The 24,821-nt window shown below is 41.6% G+C and overlaps 2 protein-coding genes across 6 annotated transcripts in view; one reads left to right on the forward strand and one right to left on the reverse strand.

Annotated features, from left to right (window-relative positions):
* The first annotated feature begins 44 nt into the window (after positions 1 to 44).
* On the forward strand, positions 45 to 19,410 carry THOC7 (THO complex subunit 7). Of its 5 annotated transcripts, XM_060402258.1 has the most exons (9): positions 950 to 7,315; positions 8,623 to 13,503; positions 13,799 to 13,916; positions 14,651 to 14,778; positions 15,059 to 15,145; positions 17,091 to 17,148; positions 18,240 to 18,306; positions 18,393 to 18,462; positions 19,076 to 19,410. In XM_060402258.1, the coding sequence occupies exons 4-9, from the start codon at positions 14,670 to 14,672 to the stop codon at positions 19,141 to 19,143; spliced, it is 459 nt and encodes a 152-aa protein (XP_060258241.1). In that variant the 5' UTR covers positions 950 to 7,315; positions 8,623 to 13,503; positions 13,799 to 13,916; positions 14,651 to 14,669; the 3' UTR covers positions 19,144 to 19,410. The 5 variants fall into 5 exon arrangements, with proteins under 5 accessions (XP_042092554.1, XP_060258239.1, XP_060258241.1 ...); XM_042236620.1 differs by lacking the exons at positions 950 to 7,315; positions 8,623 to 13,503 and adding an exon at positions 45 to 203; XM_060402256.1 differs by lacking the exons at positions 950 to 7,315; positions 8,623 to 13,503 and adding an exon at positions 210 to 365.
* The window catches only part of C19H3orf49 (chromosome 19 C3orf49 homolog), a 48,407-nt gene continuing 37,195 nt past the window's right edge, over positions 13,610 to 24,821 (reverse strand). The window contains 3 exon segments of the mRNA XM_060402255.1: positions 13,610 to 15,416; positions 20,425 to 20,589; positions 21,034 to 21,147. Of these exon segments, the coding sequence (XP_060258238.1) occupies positions 15,381 to 15,416; positions 20,425 to 20,589; positions 21,034 to 21,147 (315 nt within the window). The 3' untranslated portion in view covers positions 13,610 to 15,380.

Here is a 24,821-nt window from a genome sequence, read left to right on the forward strand (position 1 = left end):
AACTACACGCTAGTCAACGTTTCTCATTGAGCACCTCCCTCTCCCTTCACTTTCGACTTCCCCTTAAGATGGGGACAGTTTTTGAAAATCTGAGAGAGAGAAATAAATAAGAGCATCCCGTCCCGGTTGCCGACGGGGATTCCGGCGCCCGGGGAGGAAGGCGGGCACCCCGCACCCTGGCGCTAAGCGATCTCCGCCCGCAGGTCGCTAAGTTTCTCCGTCCCGGTTTTCCAGCACCCGCCCGACCCCGGAGGGGAAGGGGCGGCAGCCCGGGCCGGATCCGCGCCACCTGGAACCCGGGGCCTTTTTCGCTCGAGGACCGCGCCCCGCGCAAGTGCCCGCCTGCGAGACCCGCCCAAGCGCGCGTGGGTGTTGAAGTTTGCGGGGACCCCCCGCGAGGCGCCCCCTCAGTGCCCCGTGTCCCCCGACTCTCGGCTCAACCCGGGCCGGACGCCCCCTCTCCCCGCGCCTCCCCCGAGGAGAGCGAGCCCACCCCCAGCGGCAACAGAGGGAACGGGGCGGCGGGGGCCGCGGTCGCCGTCCCCCAGGAAGCGCCGGGGGTTCGGACCCCGCGTGGCTCCAGCCGCCCCGGCGGCGCCCGGGCGAGCTCACCTGGCGTCTGGCGGCCTCCGGGGCGGCCTCTGGGCGTGGGCCGGGCGGGGGCGGCAGGGGGCGGGGGGCAGGCTGCGGGGGCCGGGGTTGCACCGGGGCCGCCGCCGCCCGCCTGGCCTCGCCGCACACGCGCTGGCCGTGGCCGCCCCCGGGGCGTGCGGGGAGCGCGGGTCCCGCGGCGGCGGCGGCGGCGGCGCAGCGCGGCTCAGGCGGCGGAGCGGGCGGCCGCGGGCGCCGCCGCCTCCTCCTCCATGGCTGTTTACCCGGCTGCATTGTGGGAGTTTGACCTCCGCCGCCGCCAACCGCCGCCTCAGCTTGCGCCGCCGCCGCCGCCGCCGCCGCGCACGCCATGGGAGCCGTGACTGACGGTGAGGTCCGCTCGCCGCCGCCCCGGCCCGCTCCCCGGAGCCGCGCGGCCTCCCCGGCCCCCGCCGCCGCCTCCCTCGAGACCCCCGGCCTCCCCCGCCGCTTCCGGGAGCCCCTCGGCTTCCCCGACCGGGTCCCTCGGAGACCCGGCCTTTCCCGGCCGCTTCCCCCGAGCTCTTCAGCCTCTCCCCGGAGCCTTCCCTGTCCCCCCTCGGAGCCCCTCGGGCTCCCCGGCCGGCTCTCCCGAGATCGCGCGGGGCGTGGGGCGGGTGCGCCGGGAGGATCGTCTGGGGGCCGCGAGCACACGTGGGGGCCTGAGCAGGCTGGCAGCCAGCGATGCGCGGGTGGGTGGTACCCGGAAGGGGTCCGGGCTGTCGGAGGATGTGGTGAGGGAGCACTGGGTGGGGGCGCTGGGGTCCGAGGGGCGGCGAAGGGGAGAAAGGGCTGGAGGCCTTGCCGTTGGGGGTCCGGAGGACCTAACGAGGGGCTAGAAGAGACTGCGAACTCCGAAGAGGTGGCCGGGGGGTGGGGTGGAGATCGCGCCAGGTTGGACAGCTGGGAGAGGTCTCCGGAGAGTATTGCAGGGGTGTCGGTACAGAGGATGACACCTGGAAAGTGTCTGGGAAGGTCCCCTAGACAGTGGATCGCACGGAGGCCTGAGAGCTAGCCCTGGGTTGGGGGTAGGGAGAGGGAACTGGGGATAATATCAAGAAAGAGTGGATGTGGACGGAGTGTTTGGAAGACAGCCAGGGGCTGTGCCTAGGAGATTAAGAAGAGCCAGTATAGGGATGGGGCCACGTCGGGTAGATCGGTGGAAGACTCATTTGTGTGTGCATGTCTTGGGGAGGGTGGTTTGTCCCCTGAAATGGAGTGGGGAGGGAGAGGTAGGGGCTGAGTTTCTGGCAAGTTGTGAGGTCAGTTTAGGAAGATGGACCCATGTAAGGAGGGGCCCAGGAGGTAGTCTACAGATTGAGAGCCGAATTAGGGTGACACCTTGGGGAAGGTGGACAGACATAAGCATGATGGGCAACTGGAGGGAGAACCTAAGAAGCTATCCAGTTAGGGAGTGAAGAAGTCCGTTGACATTTGGGAAGGGGAGATCTAGGGGCACTGGGTCTGTTTGAAGAGTGGCCAGTAGATGCCTGTAGAGAGGCCATTTCTGAAAAGTTGGAGGTAGACAAGGTCTCCACACGAAAGGACCAGGCCATGGGCAGAAGACTAACAGGCCCAAATTTGTGCCCATGACAGGGAGTAGTTAGATGGAGGCTCTTCAAGATCCAGTTAAAACTTAGCTTCACTCCAGTTAATTTTTTTCAGTAGGTATGTATCGCATCTGGGCTAAGTCTTGGGATTATAGCCCCGAGCCAACAGGCAAGACCTCTTCCTTCTCTGAGGTCACAGTCTGGTGGAAAAGACACATGAGATAATACATTCTCATGGTGGAAAATGTTACTACAGAGGAAGTAGAAGGTTGGGAATTGTAGAAATACATAACAAAAATTGTTTATCCATTCTCAGAGATCAGAAAACCTCCCTGAAACGGTTACCCTTAATCTCACTTTTGAAGGATAAGTAGATGTATTAATTGTTGCCCTGGTATTCCAGGTGGAGAACCGCTTGTGCAAAAGGTCACAAAGTTTTGGAAAACTCAAAGATAACAAATATTGGCTAGAAGTTAGAAAGTTACGAGCCAGACATTTTTGATGGTTATGGGACACCATTAAAAGATTTTAGCATTGGTGTGATGTTATTCAGATGGCATTAAAAACAACAACCACACTCTACTCTGAATAATAATGAAGGGAAGGGAAAGTGAGGCGTTAATTGGCCTCTCTCCTTTCTAACATCTATAGCATATTGATAGTATGCCAAGCATGTTCTAATTACCATCCCCACTTTTCACATGACGCTGGAACACAAGGAGGTTAACTCAACCCTGGGTTGCACAGGTAGCAAGCTATAGAACCTGAGCTCAAAGCCAAAGGACCAACTGCCATGGTTCCTAGAGAGAAAGGATGGGGACTGAGACCAAGAGGGATGGCAGAGAAGCAGACAGATGGAAAAGAAACTGATGAGGTTGAATGTCAGGAGACTGAGTGGATGTGCGAGGAAGGGCCAAGGATTATTCCAGGTTTCTGATTGGAGTGACTATGTGCTTATTAGTGCTACAGCTCTATTCATTGAGGTAGAGAACGGCAAAGGAAAGACAGCTTTTTGTCAGAGGGAGGTGAAGAGGAAGATGAGTTCTAATGTACTGGTTGCAGTCAAGTGCCCATTACATCCAAAGAGACCATCAGAATCCCCACTCTGCCATTCATAAGCAGTCTGACCTTGTGCAGGTTAATTAACCTCTTTGAGCCTCAGTTTCATTCCTTGTAAATGGGGATAATAAAATCTACTTCATAGGCTGGTTTTGAGAATTAGATGCAGCAAAATTTGTGAAGTGCTTTGCACTGAGACTGATACACAGTAATGTCCAGTAAATACTATTAAATGTCAGAGTTGGTTTACTTGCCTCTCCTCCACTTTCTTTTGATGAGGACTGTGCCTTCTCCCATTCTTTATCTGCACAGATTTCCCCTTCCTGCCTTTTCTGCCTGGTGACTGTCCATTTATTCTTCAGGACCCATATCAAATATTCTCCTCTGCTCTTTTCGAAAACCAGTTGATCTTTCACCTGTTAACCGCATTATCTTATTATATTTCTGCTATACCTCTCAATATACTTAATTTACTTATATGATGTGTTCCAGAAAATATTTAAAGTGGCTAATTGTAATGAGAAAACATTGAAATAAATGGATGATAGGGTCTTCCCAGGCAGTCAGGTGGTTAAGATTCCACACTTCCAATGCAAGGGGCACAGGTTCAATCCCTGGTTGGGGAACTAAGATCCCACATGCCTCACAAGGTGGCCCTTGGAAGTGATCGGAGAGTTTCAAGTGGTCATCTTTTGGATCATTCCGGGTTTCTGTGTCGAGAATGAGTTATAGGAAGGCAAGAATGGAAGCAGGGAGGCCAAAGAGAGGTGGTCCAAGTGAGAAACCAGGTTGGCTCTAATTAGGATGATGGCAGGGGAAGACAGGAGTGGGTGGCCTCCACACCCTCAGCCTCCTGAAGGGTTCTCGGAGAAGTTCCAGTACCTGTTTCTGGAGACTTGAGGAAGGCGGATGTCCTCTTGCCAATCGGAGTGCCTGGTCAGGTGCTGTGCCTTCATGTAATCCTTACATCCGGGTTTGCCTATCCAACTGGACTGGGAGCTCTTGGAAGAGAAACTCTTTATATCCTGTGCAAGGACACAATGGTTAGTTGGAGGAATAATCTGCCCTCCTCTAAGGGAAGGAGAGAGATACTACGTTGCTGTCTATAGATATTGAACTTAGATGGCATCACCAACTCAGTGAACATGAATTGGAGTGAGCTCTGGGAGACTGAAGAACAGGGAAGCCTGGCGTGCTGCTGCCACCAGCTTGCAAAGAGATGGACACGACTTAGAGACCTTAGTGAACAGCAACAACTGAACTAGAAATGTTATCCCTAGAAGCATCATCTGTGCATGGACAAGTGGAGGTCCTGGGAAGTTAATGGCTTATAGTCACAAAGCCATTCTCTCTCCTTCCTTGTTGCCACCCCAGCATTTTGGCTGACTGGAAAAACAGTTTAGATGTTGTCACTGTTAATGTAAACTATGTTCACAGTTTGTATTTTGTATGTTAATTTAAAGGGTGTTAAACAGTGTTAGTACCCTAATAGAAGGCATTTCAGAAGCACTCTTTGCAGTACAGAGAACATTAGGTATATGTCTTGATCTGCCAGAGCAACAGATGGATGATGAGAAGGGCAGTAGGGAGCGGGAGGTGGCTGTACACTCCATTTAATAGAGCTTGTTGGTTTTGACAAGTGTTGCTTTTTTTTTTTTTAATTAGAAAGTATAATGCATGGATAATATGCCTGTTAAAACTTGAAATAAAGGTTTTTAACATGCCCGTGAACAACATGACAGAATAATGGAATGCCACTGTGACTTTCTAATAATTGTGTATATTTTCCTCTAACTACAGAGATGACACTTTCCATCTGTAAAAGGAAGATAATAATACATGCTTTATTGGGTTTTTCCACGGATGAAGTGGGATTAATATATGTAAAGCACTTCAAAGTTGAGTGACCATTTAATTGATTGTCCAAACCAGGACACTTTTCAGAGTGAAAGGAAGCAGGAGGTATGGTCATCAGATAGGAGTGTACAAACACTGTGTCTGCTGCTGTTCCTATTTCAGTTGTTGATCCAATGTTAATTACACATTTGTAGCCAAAGGGTTTGTTTGACTTTTTTTTTTCTCCCCTATAAGTACCAATGGATTTGCCCACTTTGTTCTCTCATCTGTGGTCCCAGCACAGGGGTTACTGAAGCAGTTCAAATATTAAATAATATTTCTTTAGCCAAGATAAAAGGCATCTCAAAGTGTGGTTGGAGTTTCAACCTTGACTTGATTAGGGTCATACTCTAAACATTTAAATACATTTAGAGAAAAACCAGAGATGGTGAGGGACAGGGAAGCCTAGCACATTGTAGTCCACGGGGTCACAGAGAGGCGGACACGACTTGGCGACAGAATAGCAACAACAGAAAAACAAAGGACCTCAACATTGATTTTTCTGCTTTTCTTTTTTCATTTTTAATGTAATTTTGGCTTTTGTCATTTACTTTGGCATGAGCAGTTTATTTAGACTGGGCCTGAGTGTCTCGGGAGACCTTACTCTCTCCACTTGACTTTTTTGTGCCTTAACATTGGTGGCCTTAATAGTTGTTTTAATGATTTTAAACTTCTTGAAAGGAGGGGCTCGGTGTTATTTTACCAGGAGGAATCCAATGCAGTGGGATATACGTAATTCAGCTTAATATCCCATAAGCCGTGGTGATCTAGTGATGAACGTAACAGGAATCTGCACATGCGTTGTTTTGCCATGGCCTTAGTCCCTCCTCTTGTTAACAGGTCAAGTCAAACCAGTTTTCTTTTTTGTTGTTAACACATCGCAGATTTATTAAAGAACACTGATGAGAATTTTCAATACAGAATAAATGAAGAAAAATACCTCAAAATGACCAGTAAGTTCTCTATCCAAATAACGACTGTTAATACTGTGAGGAAGAAAAGTGGTACATGTCAGGAAATTCAAGAAGAAATGCCCCAAGGGACAGTGAAAACCTTTCCCTCTTCACCTTCCATAGCTCAGCCCCAGTGGCAGTTCCTGTAAGGTGTTTCTTGTGTCCCCTTCCAGAGTGATTATTAAATGCCATCAAAGGTAAAGAGCATCTTCTCTGGTGTCAGACTCCTGAGTGTGAGTCCCAGCTCCGCTCCTACTTCTTATGGTATTTAATTTGCACAAGTAACTTCCAGTCCCTTCACTGGTAAAATTGGGGTAATAATGGCCACTTTACTGGGCTCTTGTGAGACTAAATGAGCATATGGTAAGCATTAGTTAGTTGGTGTACCAGTATGCATATGTAAAATTTTATACAAATATTTGCATGCTGTTCTGAACTATACTTCCATAATTAATGATATATCTTTGAGTACTTTCTAATACCTTTTGGGGCTCCTCCTACCTTATTCTTATGTGATGTTCTAGTTTTTTAATCAAACCCCTTCTAAATGTTTGTTGTTATTTTCCTTTTCTTTTTTTAACTTTTATAAATAGTATGACAGTGGAGATATTTGTATAGTTGTCTTTGTACACAGTGGGTGTCACTTCTAGAAGACAGGTCAAAAGTATCTGTGTTTTTAATACAAATTGCTACATTGGTTTCCTAGTAGCCAGCTGTTTTTTCCTCTGTAATCTTATCTCCAGTTATCCCTTCCTGTGGTTTTCAGTTTGTATCCAAAGTGTTTAGGAACAGTAAGAAAAAGCCAGCGGTTCATTTGTGTACTTTCAGAATATCTTGCTAAAGAGCCTTTAGAAGGGAAATGCTGATCCTCACTGAGAGATCACAGGATTGCTATCTCTGAAAAGCAGGTGAGATTGGGAGCTGTGAGGTCTAGCAGACTGGGAGGTACATTTGACAGTCGCTTCCCTGATGGCTCAGAGGTTAAAGCATCTGCCTGCATTGCAGCAGACCTGGGTTCGATTCCTGTGTTGAGAAGATCCCCTGGAGAAGGAAATAACGACCCACTCCAGTATTCTTGCCTGGAGAATCCCATGGACAGAGGAGCCTGGTGGGCTAAAGTCCATGGGGTCGCAAAGAGTCAGACACGACTGAGCAACTTCACTTAACCCTAGGAGGAAGTTACATGACAGGCTCTTACCTGTTGTCAAGCCTTGACCTGTCCCTAAAGTAAGAGTTTTACTTTACTAAGTGGGAACTTAGCCCACTATTATCTTCCAAATTGTCCTTCTCTTTCCTTTTTTGAACCTCTGCTCCAAGCGGCTATGAAAACTTGTTCTGTAATCAAGGTTTTAATAGCCACTTTGAGGGAGTAACAATTAGTTTGTGAAAGCAGTGTTAATGTGGGTTTATGAGAGACTGTCCTTTCCACACTAAAATGAGAAAACAACTGCGATGGCTATGTCAGTCAACCAGAGGCTTGGAAATGGAGAGTTGGTTTAATAACTGTAAAGGAGTCATTTCTTCCAGCCTATTTATGAAAAGTTAGGTATTAAAATCTAACCCTTTAAAATGGCTTTCTTGAGACCTCTTTAGCATGTGAAGCAGTTTTATATTCTAGTTAGAGGATGGCATATAAGACAGGAAAGGATCTTAAAAAATACATCCCAGTTTTTCAAATAAATATTTGCTTATCATCATGCTTGTGTCATAACTGATTTGAAAGTGATTTTGAATGGCAGACATTTTATAGGGTATACTTATGGTACCCATATAACTGAATCCAATAAGAAATCTTCATACAAGCCTAAAATCTGGTGGAAAGCCACCATTCTTGGAGCAGATATTAGGTATTTGGGGTTAAACGCTTTTCCGAGGTGGTTTTGATCCTCGTACTTAGTAAAGAAAGGGATCGTGACAACTACGGAATGACGTTGATAACATCACTAATTTCTAAACCAACTTCACTATTTTTACAGGTAGGCCAACGGCCTCCTGACTTAATATTAGTATTCAGATTGCTTAAAGAGAGAGATTCAAGCATGATAATAATTAATGAAGTAAAAGCATATAGTAAACAGAACATGTTTAGGTATGTCAGTCTAGAGCTAATTGATGAGGTACAATTATAAATAAACAACGCTCATGTCATACATGCCAGGAACCATCAGCAGCTGGCCATCCTTAAATTTAAAAAGAGCAGAGAAATTTCAGACAGGCAACTTACCCTTTTAATTTGTTGCTGTTGGAGCTGTGCTCTGTACTTTCTGTATATATATATAATTTCAATCCTCTTCATCCCCACAGACATACCTAGGCAGCAACTACTTCTGCTGACCTTAGAGCATGAAGCTTGAGACAAGCAAATTTGTGACAAATCATAACTGTGCAGAACTTTCTATGTATCTTATGTATCAGTATATAGATGTATCTATAGATATAGCTCCAGCATTTATTCAGTTTCACATTACTTTGGGAATTAAATTTAACATGAAGATAAGAATAACTTTGCTTTTTTCTTTTTTGTTTTCCTACAGTGAACAGGCACTTGTATACTTTTATTTCCATAAGGTTTCACAGCAGTCCTATGAAGTGGATTGTTTTATTCCCATTTTTACAGATGAAGTTAAAAGTTGGTCACGCACACCAAGTAAATACTGCGGACTAACCAGAACACTGGTCCCAGTTTTTGACGTGGGGTCTGGCTGTGAAGAAATGCTCTGTAGACGAAAGAGCGATCAGGCTCAAGCAGGAGAAAGACCCTGGGGGCCTGACAGCACGCCCGCTGTGCTCCAGAACTGATCAGCCTGCACTGCTCGTGCCAGCCAGATGGTCCTGGCTCCTGCCTTTTCCTAACCAAGTCTCTGTTGAGCCCTCATCTGCCTTCCAGAACCTGTGACTCTGATCTCTGCTTTAATTCACATCCTTTTAGCTCCTTCAGTGAGCATATGCTTTGGGAGCCTCCTAACTAGCCTCCGTGCCTGTGGGCACTTCAAAGTTGCACCCCATTTTGTACACTTGATCCTCCTAGAAAGTCCCTTCACAAATCTCCAGCAATTCCAACTTGTTGCCTGCCAACAGGATCTGAGTCTGCCAGTGTGGCATTCACTACTGTGGACTTCCACAATCTGCCCTCTGACTGCCTGTATGTGCTTGGGTCTTGACATCAGTCTCCAGGCCCCCAGACTTAGTGTCTAGAAGAGTGTTCACATCCCAGACCCAGCCTTGCAATTACCACCTCTGCCTTAGCTCACAGCTTTCTCCCTGCCTATTGCAGGTGAGGTGGAGAGAGACACAATTTTAGGTGGCTTGCTTTCTTTTCCTACCTTCCACTTTTGTTGAAGTATAATTGATACACTAAGAACTACATGTGTTGGGTATAATTTGATGCACTTGTGTGCTGTTCTTAGCCACTGAGTCATGTCTGACTCTTTGCAACCCTATGGACTGTAGCCTGCTAGGCTCCTCTGTCCATGGGGATTCTCCAGGCAGGAATACTGGAGTGGGTTGCCATACCCTCCTCCAGGGGATCTTCCTGACCCAGGAATTGAACTGTGGTCTCCTGCATTGCAGGTGGATTCTTTACCAGCTGAGCTATCAGATACAAACACCTATGATACCATCACCACAGTCAGCTTTCTTTATTTTGCAAACATCAACTAACAAATTTTAAGTACTATATGGTTCAAAAATGAAGTAATATAAGACATATTTTCAAAAATATAAGACATGGTTCAAAAATCAAGTAATATAAGACATCTTCCAGCCTGTCCTCCAGCTACCCAACTTACACTGTTCAATTCTTTGGTAACTCCTTATATTAGTTTCTTGTATATCATTCCAGTATATCTATGTGAACATCAATACATATAAATATACTTATTTCCCTACATTTATATGAAAAGAAATATGCCATAAGTAGGATTCTTCACCTTGTTCTTTTAACAAGTTGTATTAAGTGGTCTTCCTTTCAGTATACAGTTTTCCTTTCTTTGTTTTTTACAACTTTATATTATCATATTCTTATACCAAAATTTATATATCTTAATCTGCTGCCAATGAGCATGTCATATTGCATATGGTCAAGTATATCTAGGATTTTTGGGGTCAAAGAATACATATTTGAAATTTCCATAGATACTGTTAAAATGCCTTTTAGCTTTTTCTTTTTTTGACCAATGATGGTCATGTATCAGAAGAGCAGCTTTAGGGACTTCCCTGGTGGTCTAGTGGTTAAGACTCCATGCTTCCAGGGAATGGGTTCAGTCCCTGGTCAGGGAACTAAGATCCCACAAGCCAAGGGGGAGGGCCAAAAAAGAGGGGGGGAAAGCAGCTGAAAATTCTCTTTCCCTGTTCCCCCCAAGCTAAAGGAAGCTCTCCTAATCTCCTGCTGTGTGTCGGTGTCACTTAACAGTCTCAGCCTCCTCTGTGTGTGTACATTCGAATTGTGTGTTATGTCTCCAGCTAGAGTGAGGGAACTCTTGTCTTTACTCCATGTCCTCAAGAGGTTAGGCTGGCACCTATGGACACTGCTGCTCATTGATCAGATATTCATGTCTTTTGTCTAGGAAGAGAAATCTGCTATAGACCTGAAGATAAGATGGTTTTATTGAGGGCAGATGTTCCCAGGCAGGCACCACAAATCCAATTTTAAAATATTTACTGAGCATCAGAAATGTAAAGACACAGTATGAGAGACTGGAGAGGAAACAGAAGGAACAGGACATAGGATGGGCCCTGATGAACCTTTTCCCCAAGTTTATTTGGCCTGTATAATGCTTTAAACATTTTTCAAAAATTTTTGTAATTGGGATATTACATACGTATGTAAACAAGTGCACAGATCTTAAGTATACAGCTGAAAAGATCACAAAATGTCCTGGAAACATTTTCAGTTAGTCACCAAACTTTAAAAATCCCTTGAAAAACCAGATCTGGTAATAACCTCTCACTTTAGGTACTCAATCCTCAATTTCCCTACTCCCTGGTTCCTGCATTCATTTACATTTGAAATCCATTGTCCTCCATAAAGGAGTGTTCCTAGTTATCTGGGAGGAAGATGGGGTTTCCTGGGGGCTTGAAAGAGTAGAGGTAGGAAGATCAAAAATAAACTAAATAGCATCAATTGACCACTGGACTGCTCACCCACTGAAGGTTTACTTTTAACAAAGTTAAAACATGATTGTGACTTTATAAAAAAGTCAATTCCATTTTCTGAATTTTAATCTCTGCCAGGACTGTGTTTTGTCTCAGTCTCCTCAAATAACATTATTGGTGGTTAAAAGAGGAAACCATTAGTTTATATCTTTCAGTGTAAAATTAAAACACTTGATGAATCCGTAGCTGGAAACCCAATTCTAAACATGTTTATCTGATGTTGTCACAGAATAGATTTTAAAACTGGGCAAAAAAAAAATTGGAGCCATCTGCCTTCCAAAGTTTATCTCCACTGCACCTGCACTCAAAAATACTTCTGCCTACACACAGGAACTATTGTTTCAAGATTTTGCTGTTGATTCATCATGCAGGTTCTCTAGGAATTATTCACACTTTAAAAACGATTTTTTAAATGCCTGCATATGGTTGAAAACAAAAATTCTATAAAACCATAAAAATTAAATTGCATCCTCTGTAATACCTCTTATCACAAATAGCCACTATCACCAGTTTCTTATGAATCCTTCCAAAGATATTTGCTGAATACCTAAACACATGTGTGATGGGCACATACATACACAGATGGCTCCTTGTTTACACAAATGGTAGTAAAATATGTGCTTCTCTGCACCTGTGTTATTTTCATTTTACTTAACATATCTAAGGTGATTTTTATGATATTAATATATACATCCACACTGGTTTTTTTTGGCTGAATCTTACTACCTCTTTTTAAAAGCATGAGATTTAGCAATTATCTATTTATGTATATATGTCTGTTTCTTTATTGGCCCCCCTTGTGAGGCATGTGGGATCTTAGTTCCCCAACCAGGAATCGAACCCGTGACCCCTGCGATGGTAGCATGGAATCTTAACCACTGGACTGCCGGGGAAGTCTCTGCATATTATTACACGTAACAACTGTTTTATATTTAGCCAGTCTTTTCCTGGTGAATGTTTAGGTTTGCCATCTTCCTACTACAAGCAGCACTCTTAAGAACAATCCTTTTACATATATCTTTGTGCATGGGTGCACATATTGGAGAGGGAAATGGCAACCCACTCCAGTGTTCTTACCTGGAGAATCCCAGGGACGGTGGAGCCTGGTGGGCTACCATCTGTGGGGTCGCACAGAGTCGGGCACGACTGAAGCGACTTAGCAGCAGCATGGGTGCACATGCATCTGTAGGATGATTTCCTAGAACTGGACTAATGGGGTCAAAAAGCTATATGCATTTGGAATATTATCTGATTGTCCAGCTGCCTTGCAAAGAGCACACCACTTACATACTATCCGTGTATGTAAGTGTGATTTCTCAACACTCTTACCATCGCTTATTATCAGGTCTTTTGATCTTTACCAGTCTGAAAGATGAAAATGATATCTTACTGTGGTTTCAACTTGCACATCTCTTATTATTATGATCCAGCATTATCTTGTCCAGGAAGAACAGTAGCTCACGGCTGCCAAGCAAGCCCACTGCGGCCCTAATTGTTACTCAGCATTGTTATCTGCATTGCTTTTCTATTATCTCTTCTGTTTTTCTTTTCCTTGGAGCAAAAGGGAGACAGACATTAAAAAAAAAAAAAAAAAGTCCTCACGTGGAAAGAAGCGTTACCGATACAATTACTAAATTACACCCCCCAAAAAATTTCTTTTCTCTGACACTTCTCATTCTCTTTTTCTAGTCTCCCACTATGTCTTTCAATCTTCTTTTCTCTCTGTTCCTTTTACTAGTATCTTACAGTACTCAATGCCATGAATGCTTCAGGCTTTCTTCTGTCTGAACAGGTTTTGCCCACAAAGTTTCTCCAAGAATTATTGACTTATTTCTCTGGTAGTACCTGAAAATTATTTTTACTCTACAGCCTGGCAATAAAATGTCAGTTCTGTGAGGGCAAGGCTTTTCCCTGATATAACCCCAGCCCCTAAAACAGTGCCTGACATGAGACAGTTAATAACTTTCCATATATATACATGGAAATTATATTAAAACCTACCTAATGTAAAATGGTGTTGGAGAAGACTCTTGAGAGTCCCTTGGACTGCAAGGAGATCCAACCAGTCCATTCTGAAGGAGATCAGCCCTGGGATTTCTTTGGAAGGAATGATGCTAAAGCTGAAACTCCAGTACTTTGGCCACCTCATGGAAAGAGTTGACTCATTGGAAAAGACTCTGATGCTGGGAGGGATTGGGGGCAGGAGGAGAAGGGGACGACAGAGGATGAGATGGCTGGATGGCATCACTGACTCGATGGACGTGAGTCTGGGTGAACTCTGGGAGTTGGTGATGGACAGGGAGGCCTGGCGTGCTGCGATTCACGGGGTCACAAAGAGTCGGACACGACTGAGCAACTGAACTGAACTGAATGTAAAACTGACCATTTTAATTCTTTTAAGTACAGTATTTTATGTACAGTTCAGTGGCATCAAGTACATTTACATTTCAGTAGTTTTCTTCTAAATAAATGAATCTGTAGTGGTGTTGCTCATTTGTCCCTGAAAGTGAACAGGAACCAGAAAGTCATTTTAATTCACATTATTCTGTCCTCCAGACGAAGTCATACGGAAGCGTCTCCTAATCGATGGAGATGGTGCTGGAGATGATCGGAGAATTAATCTGCTGGTGAAAAGTTTCATTAAATGGTGCAACTCAGGATCTCAGGAAGAGGGGTATTTCATGTTGCTGCCGTTTCTATACTAATGTCCTACTGTGATTTTTTTTTTAGATCATACATATAGTGCTGTCAGTTTTTCATATTTTCACTCATTAACAGAGTCCAGAGTAGGTTTTTCTAGCCTTCCCTTCAGAGGCTACTTTTATGTTTATTAAAATGTGCAGAAGGTGCAGTGATAAGAATTGAGGGTTAAATTCAGACTTAATACTTTGGTCCCTTTTAAAAGCAAATAAGTGTTTAGTAAGACAAAATACTTACATGAAATTTTCTCTATTTTTTAAAAAAAGTACTAATAAAGTTGCTGCAAGGTTTTATATATTTGATAAATTTCTAACTTAGAGTTTTTTCATCATTTGAATTAGCTTTTCACATAGATAAATAATTATATAGAATGAAAAAATTGAGAACAGAATTGTGATGATAAAAACCATCTTAAAACATTTTAAAAAAGGATACTAAGCAAAATTCAAAAAATAGTTGTCTGAATTAAACTTATATTGCTAACAACTACAGTCCCATCTTTACATTTATAACTAATACAGTTTATAAATTCAAGTAAACCACATTTGGAAAAAGAAAACCTAAAGGACGGATATTTCAAATTGTTTTAAATAAAGCATATTCTCTCAGAACCTGGCATAATTTACTTAGCAAAGGTGTGCCTGCATTGTAATGATTCAGCTGGAAATCCACAAAATGTTTATTCTCTTTCTCTCTCTTTTATGTTAGATACAGCCAGTACCAACGTATGCTGAGCACGCTGTCCCAATGTGAATTTTCAATGGGCAAAACTTTGCTAGTATATGATATGAATCTCAGAGAAATGGAAAATTATGAAAAAATTTACAAAGAGATAGGTAAGGAAACAAAGTAATTGTTTCTGTCTATAATTTTAATTTTTATGGGCTAAGGGAAACAATATTTACTAACATTTTTCTCTGGTTAGTGGTAAAATAATAACAATATTAATAGAAAGAATATATTCTAATATGAGATTATACTTTGAGTTACAGCTTTGTTTTAAATGCCAGCATCTGTTTTATTAGCAAGGAAACTAAATTTAAAAACACAGTTAAAAACTGAAAATGGAGATTATACATGTTGTTATAAGTATCTTAAAAAAACCTTTTTATATAGAATGTAGCATTGCTGGAGCCCATGAAAAAATTGCTGAGTGCAAAAAGCAAATTCTTCAAGCAAAACGAATACGAAAAAATCGGCAAGGTAAGGGTTTTGTGGGATGTAGTGAGCAACTTCACTTGCACTCTTCACTTTCATGCATTGGAGAAGGATATGGCAACCCACTCCAGTGTTCTTGCCTAGAGAATCCCAGGGATGGGGGAGCTTGGTGGGCTGCCGTCTCTGGGGTCGCACAGAGTCGGACACGACTGAAGCGACTTAGCAGCAGCAGCAGCAGTGTGCAAATACTTCATTACTGACTAGTATTTTCATGCAGCTTTTACCGTGGTGAGATGAAACCTTCAGTAGAATCAACCTAAATTATAAAAAAGAATTAGGAGACAAACTTAATTCTTTAAAACTATACTATTTTTTAAAATAGCAGAGAAGGAAGGCCATGGTAAAAAAAAAAAAAGTTGGACTATGTTGATTAAACAAGTATGTTTTTAAGTATTCTTTTTTTTTTTTTTTTTTTACTGCTCTCATACCCCTTTGCCTAAATAATGTTATACAAGTACATTAGATTTAAGACTTTGTGTTTTGTGTGGGTTAATGGAATTACGTTAAAAAAAAGAAAGAAAGAAATAAGCTCAGTGACTTTTTTTATTAAGGACTATACAAGCAGACATTTACAATCTGCCTGGATTTTATTAGAATAGGAAGGTTAAACTTTAGTTTTCTTCTCATCTCTTTTGTTCTTAATTAAGATCTGCCTTATTTTAGTTCATATCAACTAGTTCAAAATAATTTTCATGGCAGAGGCATTGCTCCTCCTATAAGATAAATTGAAAGGAAGATTAAAAATATAATGGAAAGTCACAACTGTGACATATACATGAAAGATATAGAAAATGTTAATTATTTTGGAGTTGTGGAGTTTTACCATTTAGGTTTTGTTGTTGTTGTTTATATTGAACATGTATTATTTTATAATCCAAAAATATTTTATTAAAAATCACACTTATATTGAATTAATACACTGTCAACAAACAATTTTACTTTTTAATGAGTTAATTAAGATGATGTTCAAATCCTTATTTTTTAAAAGATGGTTTTTTAATTCAGTCTAAAATGCATGTGGTCAGGTTGCAGTGGCCAATTTAGAGCAGGATATACCAACTTATTTAAGAACTAATATCAATTGTAAAATCATTAAAAAAAATTTTACAGTGTTTTGATAGATTAATAAGGCTTTTAAGTAAATGCTGCCATATATCATTTCATAGGAAAAGTTAACAAGAGATATATGACTTATCTTGGAGGTCTTAGTGGAGCAGAAAAACAAAGTTCCTGAATTATAAATCATTTCTAAGTTTATGAGATATTTACCTTTGAAATGAGTGAGAAGTATAATTTCCCCTTGTCTAAGATTTGAAATTAATTGTAGGATACCTTGTTAATTAATTATAGATCACCTTGTTGGACTTCCCTGGTGGCTCAGATGGTAAAGTGTCTGCCCGCAACGCGGGAGACCTGGGTTCGATCCCTGGGTTGGGAAGATCCCATGGAGAAGGAAATGGTAACCCACTCCAGTACTCTTGCCTGGAAAATACTGAGGAGCCTGATAGGCTACTGTCTATGGGGTTGCAAAGAGTGGAACACGACTTCACTTTCACTTTCACTTTGTCAGTCTTCTATTTGCAGGGCAAATAATAAGATTCTTTCAAGTTCAGAATCAGTCTACTTGATGATCAATAATGACTTAAGTTCACTTTCTCTTATGCTAGTCCTTTGTATTCTACCCAGGGATACGTAAATGGAAAGACAGAGTAGGAGCTAAAATCCTTGTTTGGAATATACTTTTGAAGTCATGAATTGTCACAGTTATAATTGAATGAAAGGAAGCTGACAATACTCCGCTTATCCTTCAATGTTTCCACTTCTTTATCTACTAGGAAAAGAATTAGGAGAGATTTGTGATGTTAGACACTTTGTTTTGATATCCAGGTTTGAAATATCTTATTTTGGTAAATATTTTTGTATCTTTCAGAATATGATGCACTGGCAAAAGTGATCCAGCATCATCCAGACAGGCATGAGACATTAAAGTAAGTTTAGAGCTTTACTTTGAAAAGAGCCAATCTTTATACATAAATGTTTACATACTAGTATACACATTCCATTTCTATGGGAATATATCATATGTTTCAAAAAATAAGGGTCAACCCTAAAAATTACAGATTCTAATACCACTTGATTAGATTTTCCTTCTGCTAACCTTGCTGCCTATAGTTCTAAAATAAATGCATGTAATATGTATCAATACAAAAACAGATAAATAGAATATGGTCTACTCATATAGAATACTAAATAGGAGTTATAGAGAATTTGGAAATAAACACTTTCCAAACACCAATTTAAAAAATAATCAGTGAATAGGAAAACAGAAGATATATATAATGAATTTTAAATTATTAATAAGTTTCTGAAATATATACAGAATAATAATCATTTATAAAAGTTAGAGCCCTCCAAATATTCTATCCTGATGCTGTATGTTATTGAGAATCAAATATATGCATAAAAAAGGATTGGTATAATATAAGGATTGCCTGAATGGAAAGTAAAGGAGGGAAAAAGGCCTGGTTCAGAGGAAAGTGAAAGTGAAGTTGCTCAGTTGTGTCCGACTCTTTGCGACCCCATGGACTGTAGCCCACCAGGCTCCTCCCTCCATGGGATTCTCCAGGCAAGAGTACTGGAGTGGGTTGTCACTTCCTTCTCCAGGAGATCTTCCCGACCCTGGGATCGAACCCAGGTCTTCCGCATTCCAGGCAGACGCTTTAACCTCTGAGCTACCAGGGGTTAAAGTTCAAAGGGTATTTAATTATTCTGCAATTTAGCACATTTACTGCCCCCCCAAAAAAGTTTTGAATTATGACAAAATGTTAAAAGGGTTTGATATGCTATTGTCAAGTTTTCCTATACTTTAAAAATTATCTAAAATTTAATTTTAATGAAAAGTAGTACATATTTAGAAGTTAAGGAATCACCCTTAGTTTTAAAAGTCTCATCATAATGGACGTTAGAGCTCCTTATCCTTTATATAAGTACTATTATTTAGTAACTGAAAAATTAGATATTAATTATGAATTCTTTTCTCCCAATTAGCAAAACATAACACTTTCATTTTTTTTTTCAGAGAACTAGAGGCTCTGGGAAAAGAATTAGAACATCTTTCACATATTAAAGAAAGTGTTGAAGATAAGGTATTTGCATGTGGTATCATTAGTCTTTGTGTTCTGTATTGGTTTATAGATCATTTGTGTGTTAATTTTTTTTCTTACTAACACAGCTGGAATTGAGAAGGAAACAGTTTCATGTTCTTCTTAGTACCATCCATGAACTTCAGCAAACACTGGAAAGTAAGTAACGTGACTGTAAAATGAATGTTCGTGTAGATTTTATTTTTTAAAGATTAACTTATTTTACTGCATCAGGTCTGAGTTGCAGCATGCCAACTCTTAGTTGCATCTTGAGGGATCTAGTTCCCTAACCAGGGATCAAACCCAGTTCCCCTGCATTGGGAGCACAGAGTCTTAGCCACTGGACCACCAGGGAAGACCCTATGTAGGTATTTTAATGACATGGGGAACTTCTTTTTAAATTGAAGTCTCTCACATAAATTTTGCATTTTGATTCAGCTAATGTGTGCTTAGTCACTCAGTCATGTCTGACTCTTTGCGATCCCATGGACTGTAGCCCACCAGGCTCCCCTGTCCATGGGACCCTCCAGGCAAGCACACTGAAGTGGGCCGCCATTCCCTCCTCCAGGAATTCAACTTATAACAACAACCAAAGCAGAACTTTTCAAAACCAAACCCCCTTGTGTGGGTCAGTTGCAATCATAGGCTGCCATTTTGCCATTTTTGCTTTAAATATATTCACTTATAAAGGACAAAAATGTTTTCATATATTCATCAGACATATAGTTTAAGCAAATTTGATTAGAGTTTTACGTTTCTTTTTCAACTGCAGATGATGAAAAGCTGTCAGAGGTAGAAGAAGCTCAAGAAGCAAGCATGGAAACTGATCCTAAACCATAGACCAAGTAATCACTCTCCATCCCCAAGAATGTTGAAGTAGCAATGTGATCTCAGTGTGTTTAGAATTTGTTGTGCTCTCGAGATATGTAAAGTTTTGGCAGTGAACTATTTTGCTTTTAAATGTTAATGCAGAGTTCATTCATATTTCTTCATACAAAGGAAGATGACTTCATTATATATTTGCTTTTACTGAAATGTCTCTTTTGTATTTAAAAGGTGGGAAGCAACATCCAAAATAAATGTTGAATAAAATGTTTTTAAGCCAAATATGTTTGTACTCATTGGCATTCTAGGTAGTTTTTAATTGGTAACATTGATTTGCTCACAAAATAAATGGAAGATAGTAAGAAGGTGGCATTTCTGGAGGGTACATGAGAAAATGAGTCAGTTTTTGGAAATTGTTACCACTTTTGAAAATGAAGACTATGAACAGGCTCTTAGGAGAGCTGTGAACTTGTTAAATTATGTACAGAACGTTTGTGGTGTATGCTTACTGTTAGAGAGGTTCCGTGATAAGAAGAATCACTGGGCTAAGAAGTAATTATAAGATGCAAAGTCAATCAAAATATATTACTTTCTAGATCTCTGTCCTTGATACTTGAGATATATGGTTGGTAAATGTTTTGGTAAAACATTTTCTCTCTATTGTTTTCTTCTGTAGGAGTCATTTTCAAGAGTCTTGCAAGAAAGGATTTCATGATCTTTTTATAAATTTAAGTCTGAATCACATGTACTTTTCTTAAGGATTGAATTATATGTCTAATACTTGCTAGGTTCCATCCTTATCCATTCATTTTAGTTCAGAAACATGACACTTTGCATGAATCATACCTTAATAATGTTACATTTTTGTAATTTTAATAAGAACTCTTCTCTTTAAAAACAAAGGTTTAAAGTTAGCTCAATAGTAGTCACAGTGAAAGTGTCAAAATACCTTTAAGTGCTTCCTCTAATTTCATCTGGCAAATCATGGTAGAAATTTCTTTATAGAATTGGTATGTCCTGGTAAATATTTCTATTTTCCATTATTAGTAAAAATTATGAAGCAAAAAATTACTTATACTGACTCATAATTAAAAATCAATTTTTGTAAAAGGACTATTGGGAAAAATATTTTTATAAGGACTGTTGGGCAGAATATTTTTAGACTCACCCCTCCCCGAACTGATTAAGAGAAATTTATTCAGGATTATGTACCAAAGATAAGAATCTCTATGAAACATAACTTTTATGCCATCAGAATCAGAATCGGAAGCAGCACCAAGTACATGGGAAACACACATTTTTCAATTTATACTTTCTCATGGTTCGCCTGGACATCCTCTGCAACTGCTTAGAAGACTGAAGAATTTCATCCCCTAGAAACTCACACTGTTGAAGTTCAGCATGTCTTTGGGCCAATAACTTCATGGATTTATCTGTCACTGTTTCTATGAGGTCATCCACCTAGCCCAAAACAAAGAAACGAAGCCATGTGTTAGAAAGCCTTGTCCACACCCAAGGGAGAGCTGTTTTTCCTGAGAGATGAGTTCAGGAACTGGTGGATGTCTGCAAGTCCCAAAGGATTATTCTAATTCAAGTCATAGCAAACAGAGCTTGAAAACATGCATTTACCACCCAGTGCTAAAGACAATCTCATTTCTTCTCCAGCCCTTGTGTGTGTGCCTTCATTTTAATTGAATTCACTTTAACATTTAGTAGGCACACAGCATCATCCTCAGCGCCCTCAGCAATCCTGTAGCCACTCTCAAATGCCCCCCACTAACAGGATGCCTTCATGCTAATCATTAGTTTCGTCCGACAGCCATGCTGTCTAGCAGGGCTGTGCGTTCAGTTGAGCCCAGGCCTCTGATGCTTTTGAAACACAAAGTAAAAACCTTTGTCCACTACCTGCATTTGAAGTTTTCCCACTGTCAAATCTGATTTCCGGAGAATGTTTTCCATGCTGTGCTGCTTTCTTTTAAATACCGGAAAGTATGGTCTCTTTTTTGATGAATATGGAACCTATCATAAAAATGTAAAAAACACATCAGATTAAGAAGTGCCACCATTATTTCTGTGATGGTGCTTCAGCGAACACTCTTACCCTTGCGACATCCTCTTTTAAACTGAATATTTGCCACATAACAACATTGGATTGGAGGCTGTATTCATATTATTCTCCACGCCCCATGCATCTCCTTTGTGCCCAGAGCTCTCTTTGAAGAGATCTATAGGGTGCAGAGAAATGAGATTGTCTGGTTCTGAAAGAATATACAGTGTCAGGAAAAAAGCAGGTCATTCGTAAGGGGAAGAAGAAGAAATTGCCTCTGTAGCCGCTGAGCACAGCCAGAGTGTGGGACTGTTGTAGATGAGTGCCCCAGAAAGCTCATTATCACTGGATCCAGTTGCTAATCTGGTCTCTTTTCTGCAGGTTTCCTTATTTTCATGGCAGACATGTTTCCAAACATAAAAAAGAAAGCTCTGGGTTCTTTTCATCGCATGCCTGATACCCTTCCCATGGTCCTGGCTTGCTGGTTACAAGTACCTGTGCTATTAAAACTCATTCCTAGGTCATGGCTCCTGGCTAATATGGCCTTTTTAGTCTTACTAGGTTCACTCTTCCTTCCCCTTGTGTTTAGTAATTACCATCAGGACTACTGTGAGACCTACACAAAGTGGGATGTGCAATCACATTTGGGTCTTGCCCTTTGCCCAAGTTTACAAATGAGTCTGTGGAACCTCTGCCCTGCCCTGCCAGCTCCTGCGTGCATGCTCAGTCACTCAATCGTGTCTGACTCTTTTGTGACCCCGTGGGCTATAGCCCGCCAGGCTCCTCTGTCCTTGGGATATCCCAGGCAAAAATATGGGAGTGGGTTGCTGTTCCTCCTTCAGGGGTTCTTCCTGACCCAGGGATGGAACTTGCATCTCCCGCATTGGCAGGCAGATTCTTTATTGCTGAGCCACCTGGGAAGCCCTGCCAGCTCACCCCGGCTCCAGTGTCACTTGCAGAACCTTCCCCAATCTAACCAGAGCACAACTCCTCTTGTTTCTCTCTCATAAAACCCAGTGTTTGTTTGTTTGGTTTTTTCCTACTAAGCACTTAGCTTGGTAATTACTTATTTCTGTGTGTTGAATACTGTTATTAAAAAGTCAAATGTCTTGAAGGGTCAGGCACGTTTTGAGAAACAGGCTCAGTTGGGCTGGCATGGCCTGGAGAGAACGGGCCTCCTGCAAAGTGGGTGGCCTCTGTATAGCTCCTGCTGTTGCTGGAGGAACTGCAGGCTCCATGTTGCCAAATCCTCTTATTTTTCAAAAGGAAGTTGAAAATCCAGACTTGTTTGAATGATTCTAATTTCAAAACATGGACAACTGATTCAAATATATGAGAACATAGGAGAGCATATGAGAACATTCTGAGAGCTAACAGTGCCATGGTTTAATGTCTATCTCCTCCATCAAACTATAAGTTCCATGGAAACAGGACAAGGGCCATTGGGTCACATTTATAGCCCCCAAATGTAGAAACTGCCCTGCACATATTCAGTTCAGTTCAGTCACTCAGTCATGTCCGACTCTTTGTGACCCCATGAATTGGAGCACGCCAGGCCTCCCTGTCCATCACCAACTCCCGGAGTTCACTCAGATTCACAGCCATCGAGTCAGTGATGCCACCCAGCCATCTCATCCTCAGTCGTCCCCTTCTTCTCCTGCCCCCAATCCCTCCCAGCATCAGAGTCTTTTCCAATGAGTCAACTCTTTGCATGAGGTGGCCACAGTACTGGAGTTTCAGCTTTAGCATCATTCCTTCCAAAGAAATCCCAGCGCTGATCTCCTTTAGAATGGACTGGTGGATCTCCTTGCAGTCCAAGGGACTCTCAAGAGTCTTCTCCAACACCACAGTTCAAAAGCATCAATTCTTCGGCGCTCAACCTTCTTCACAGTCCAACTCTCACATCCATACATGACTACTGGAAAAACCATAGCCTTGACTAGACAGACCTTAGTCAGTAAAGTAATGTCTCTGCTTTTGAATATGCTATCTGGGTTGGTCATAACTTTTCTTCCAAGGAGTAAGCATCTTTTAATTTCATGGCTGCAGTCACCATCTGCAGTGATTTGGGAGCCCCCAAAAATAAAGTCTGACACTGTTTCCACTGTTTCCCCATGTATTTCCCATGAAGTGATGGGACCAGATGCCATGATCTTCGTTTTTTTAATGTTGAGCTTTAAGCCAACTTTTTCCCTCTCCTCTTTCACTTTCATCAAGAGGCTTTTGAGTTCCTCTTCGCTTTCTGCCATAAGGGTGGTGTCATCTGCATATCTGAGGTTATTGATATTTCTCCCAGCAATCTTGATTCCAGCTTGTGTTTCTTCCAGTCCAGCGTTTCTCATGAGGTACTCTGCATAGAAGTTAAATAAGCAGGGTGACAATATCCAGCCTTGACGTACTCCTTTTACTATTTGGAACCAGTCTGTTGTTCCATGTCCAGTTCTAACTGTTGCTTCCTGACCTGCATACAGATTTCTCAAGAGGCAGGTCAGGTGGTCTGTATTTCCATCTCTCTCAGAATTTTCCGCAGTTTATTGTGATCCACACAGTCAAAGGCTTTGGCATAGTCAATAAAACAGAAATAGATGTTTTTCTGGAACTCTCTTGCTTTTTCCATGATCCAGCAGATGTTGGCAATTTGATCTCTGGTTCCTCTGCCTTTTCTAAAACCAGCTTGAACATCAGGAAGTTCACGGTTCACGTATTGCTGAAGCCTGGCTTGGAGAATTTTGAGCATTACTTTACTAGCATGTGAGATGAGTGCAACTGTGTGGTAGTTTGAGCCTTCTTTGGCATCGCCTTTCTTTGGGATTGGAATGAAAACTGACCTTTTCCAGTCCTGTGGCCACTGCTGAGTTTTCCAAATTTGCTGGCATATTGAGTGAAGCACTTTCACAGCATCATCTTTCAGGATTTGAAAGATGGAATTCAACTGGAATTCCATCACCTCCACTAGCTTTGTTCGTAGTGATGCTTTCTAAGGCCCACTTGACTTCACATTCCAGGATGTCTGGCTCTAGATGAGTGATCACACCATCGTGATTATCCAGTTCATGAAGATCTTTTATGCACAGTTCTTCTGTGTATTCTTGCACATATTAGGAATATGATAAATATGAACCTAGCACTCAAGAGGCAAAATTCAAAACTAATACTGGTATACTCTGGCAGTGCACTAGAGCAGCGCTGTTTAATAGAACTTCCCACAAAAATGAAAGTGTTCTTTATCTGTGCTGTCAAATGCCATAGCCACTGGCCATATTTGTTAACTGAGCACATGAAATGTAGCTAGTGCAGTGAAGGGAATGGACTGTTCTTTTTATTTAGTTTTAATTAATGCAAATAGTCACATGTGACTATTGGCTACCATAATAGACAGTACAATTAGTACCTAGCATAGTAATTAGTGGGCTTCCCAGGGCTTTACTCTTCTCAGCAGTAAAGAGTCTGCCTGCAATGAGTGCAGAAACACAGGAGACCCAGGTTCAATCCTGGGTTGGGAAGAGTCCCTGAAGAAGGAAATGACAACCCACACCAGTACTCTTGCTTGGAAAATTCCATGGACATAGGAGCCTGGCGGGCTACAGTCGAAGGGGTCAGAAAAAGTCAACACAACCGAGCACAGCAGGAACAGCATAGTAATTAG

This window comes from Ovis aries, chromosome 19 (assembly GCF_016772045.2).
Source record: "Ovis aries strain OAR_USU_Benz2616 breed Rambouillet chromosome 19, ARS-UI_Ramb_v3.0, whole genome shotgun sequence".
NCBI lineage: Eukaryota > Metazoa > Chordata > Mammalia > Artiodactyla > Bovidae > Ovis > Ovis aries.

Excerpts from the sequence above, each read along its gene's own strand:
- THOC7 (XM_015102341.3), top strand. Across the intron at positions 15,146-17,090 it reads AATACGAAAAAATCGGCAAG|AATATGATGCACTGGCAAAA; the intron begins GTAAGGGTTTTG and ends TGTATCTTTCAG. Across the intron at positions 18,463-19,075 it reads ACTTCAGCAAACACTGGAAA|ATGATGAAAAGCTGTCAGAG; the intron begins GTAAGTAACGTG and ends TTTCAACTGCAG.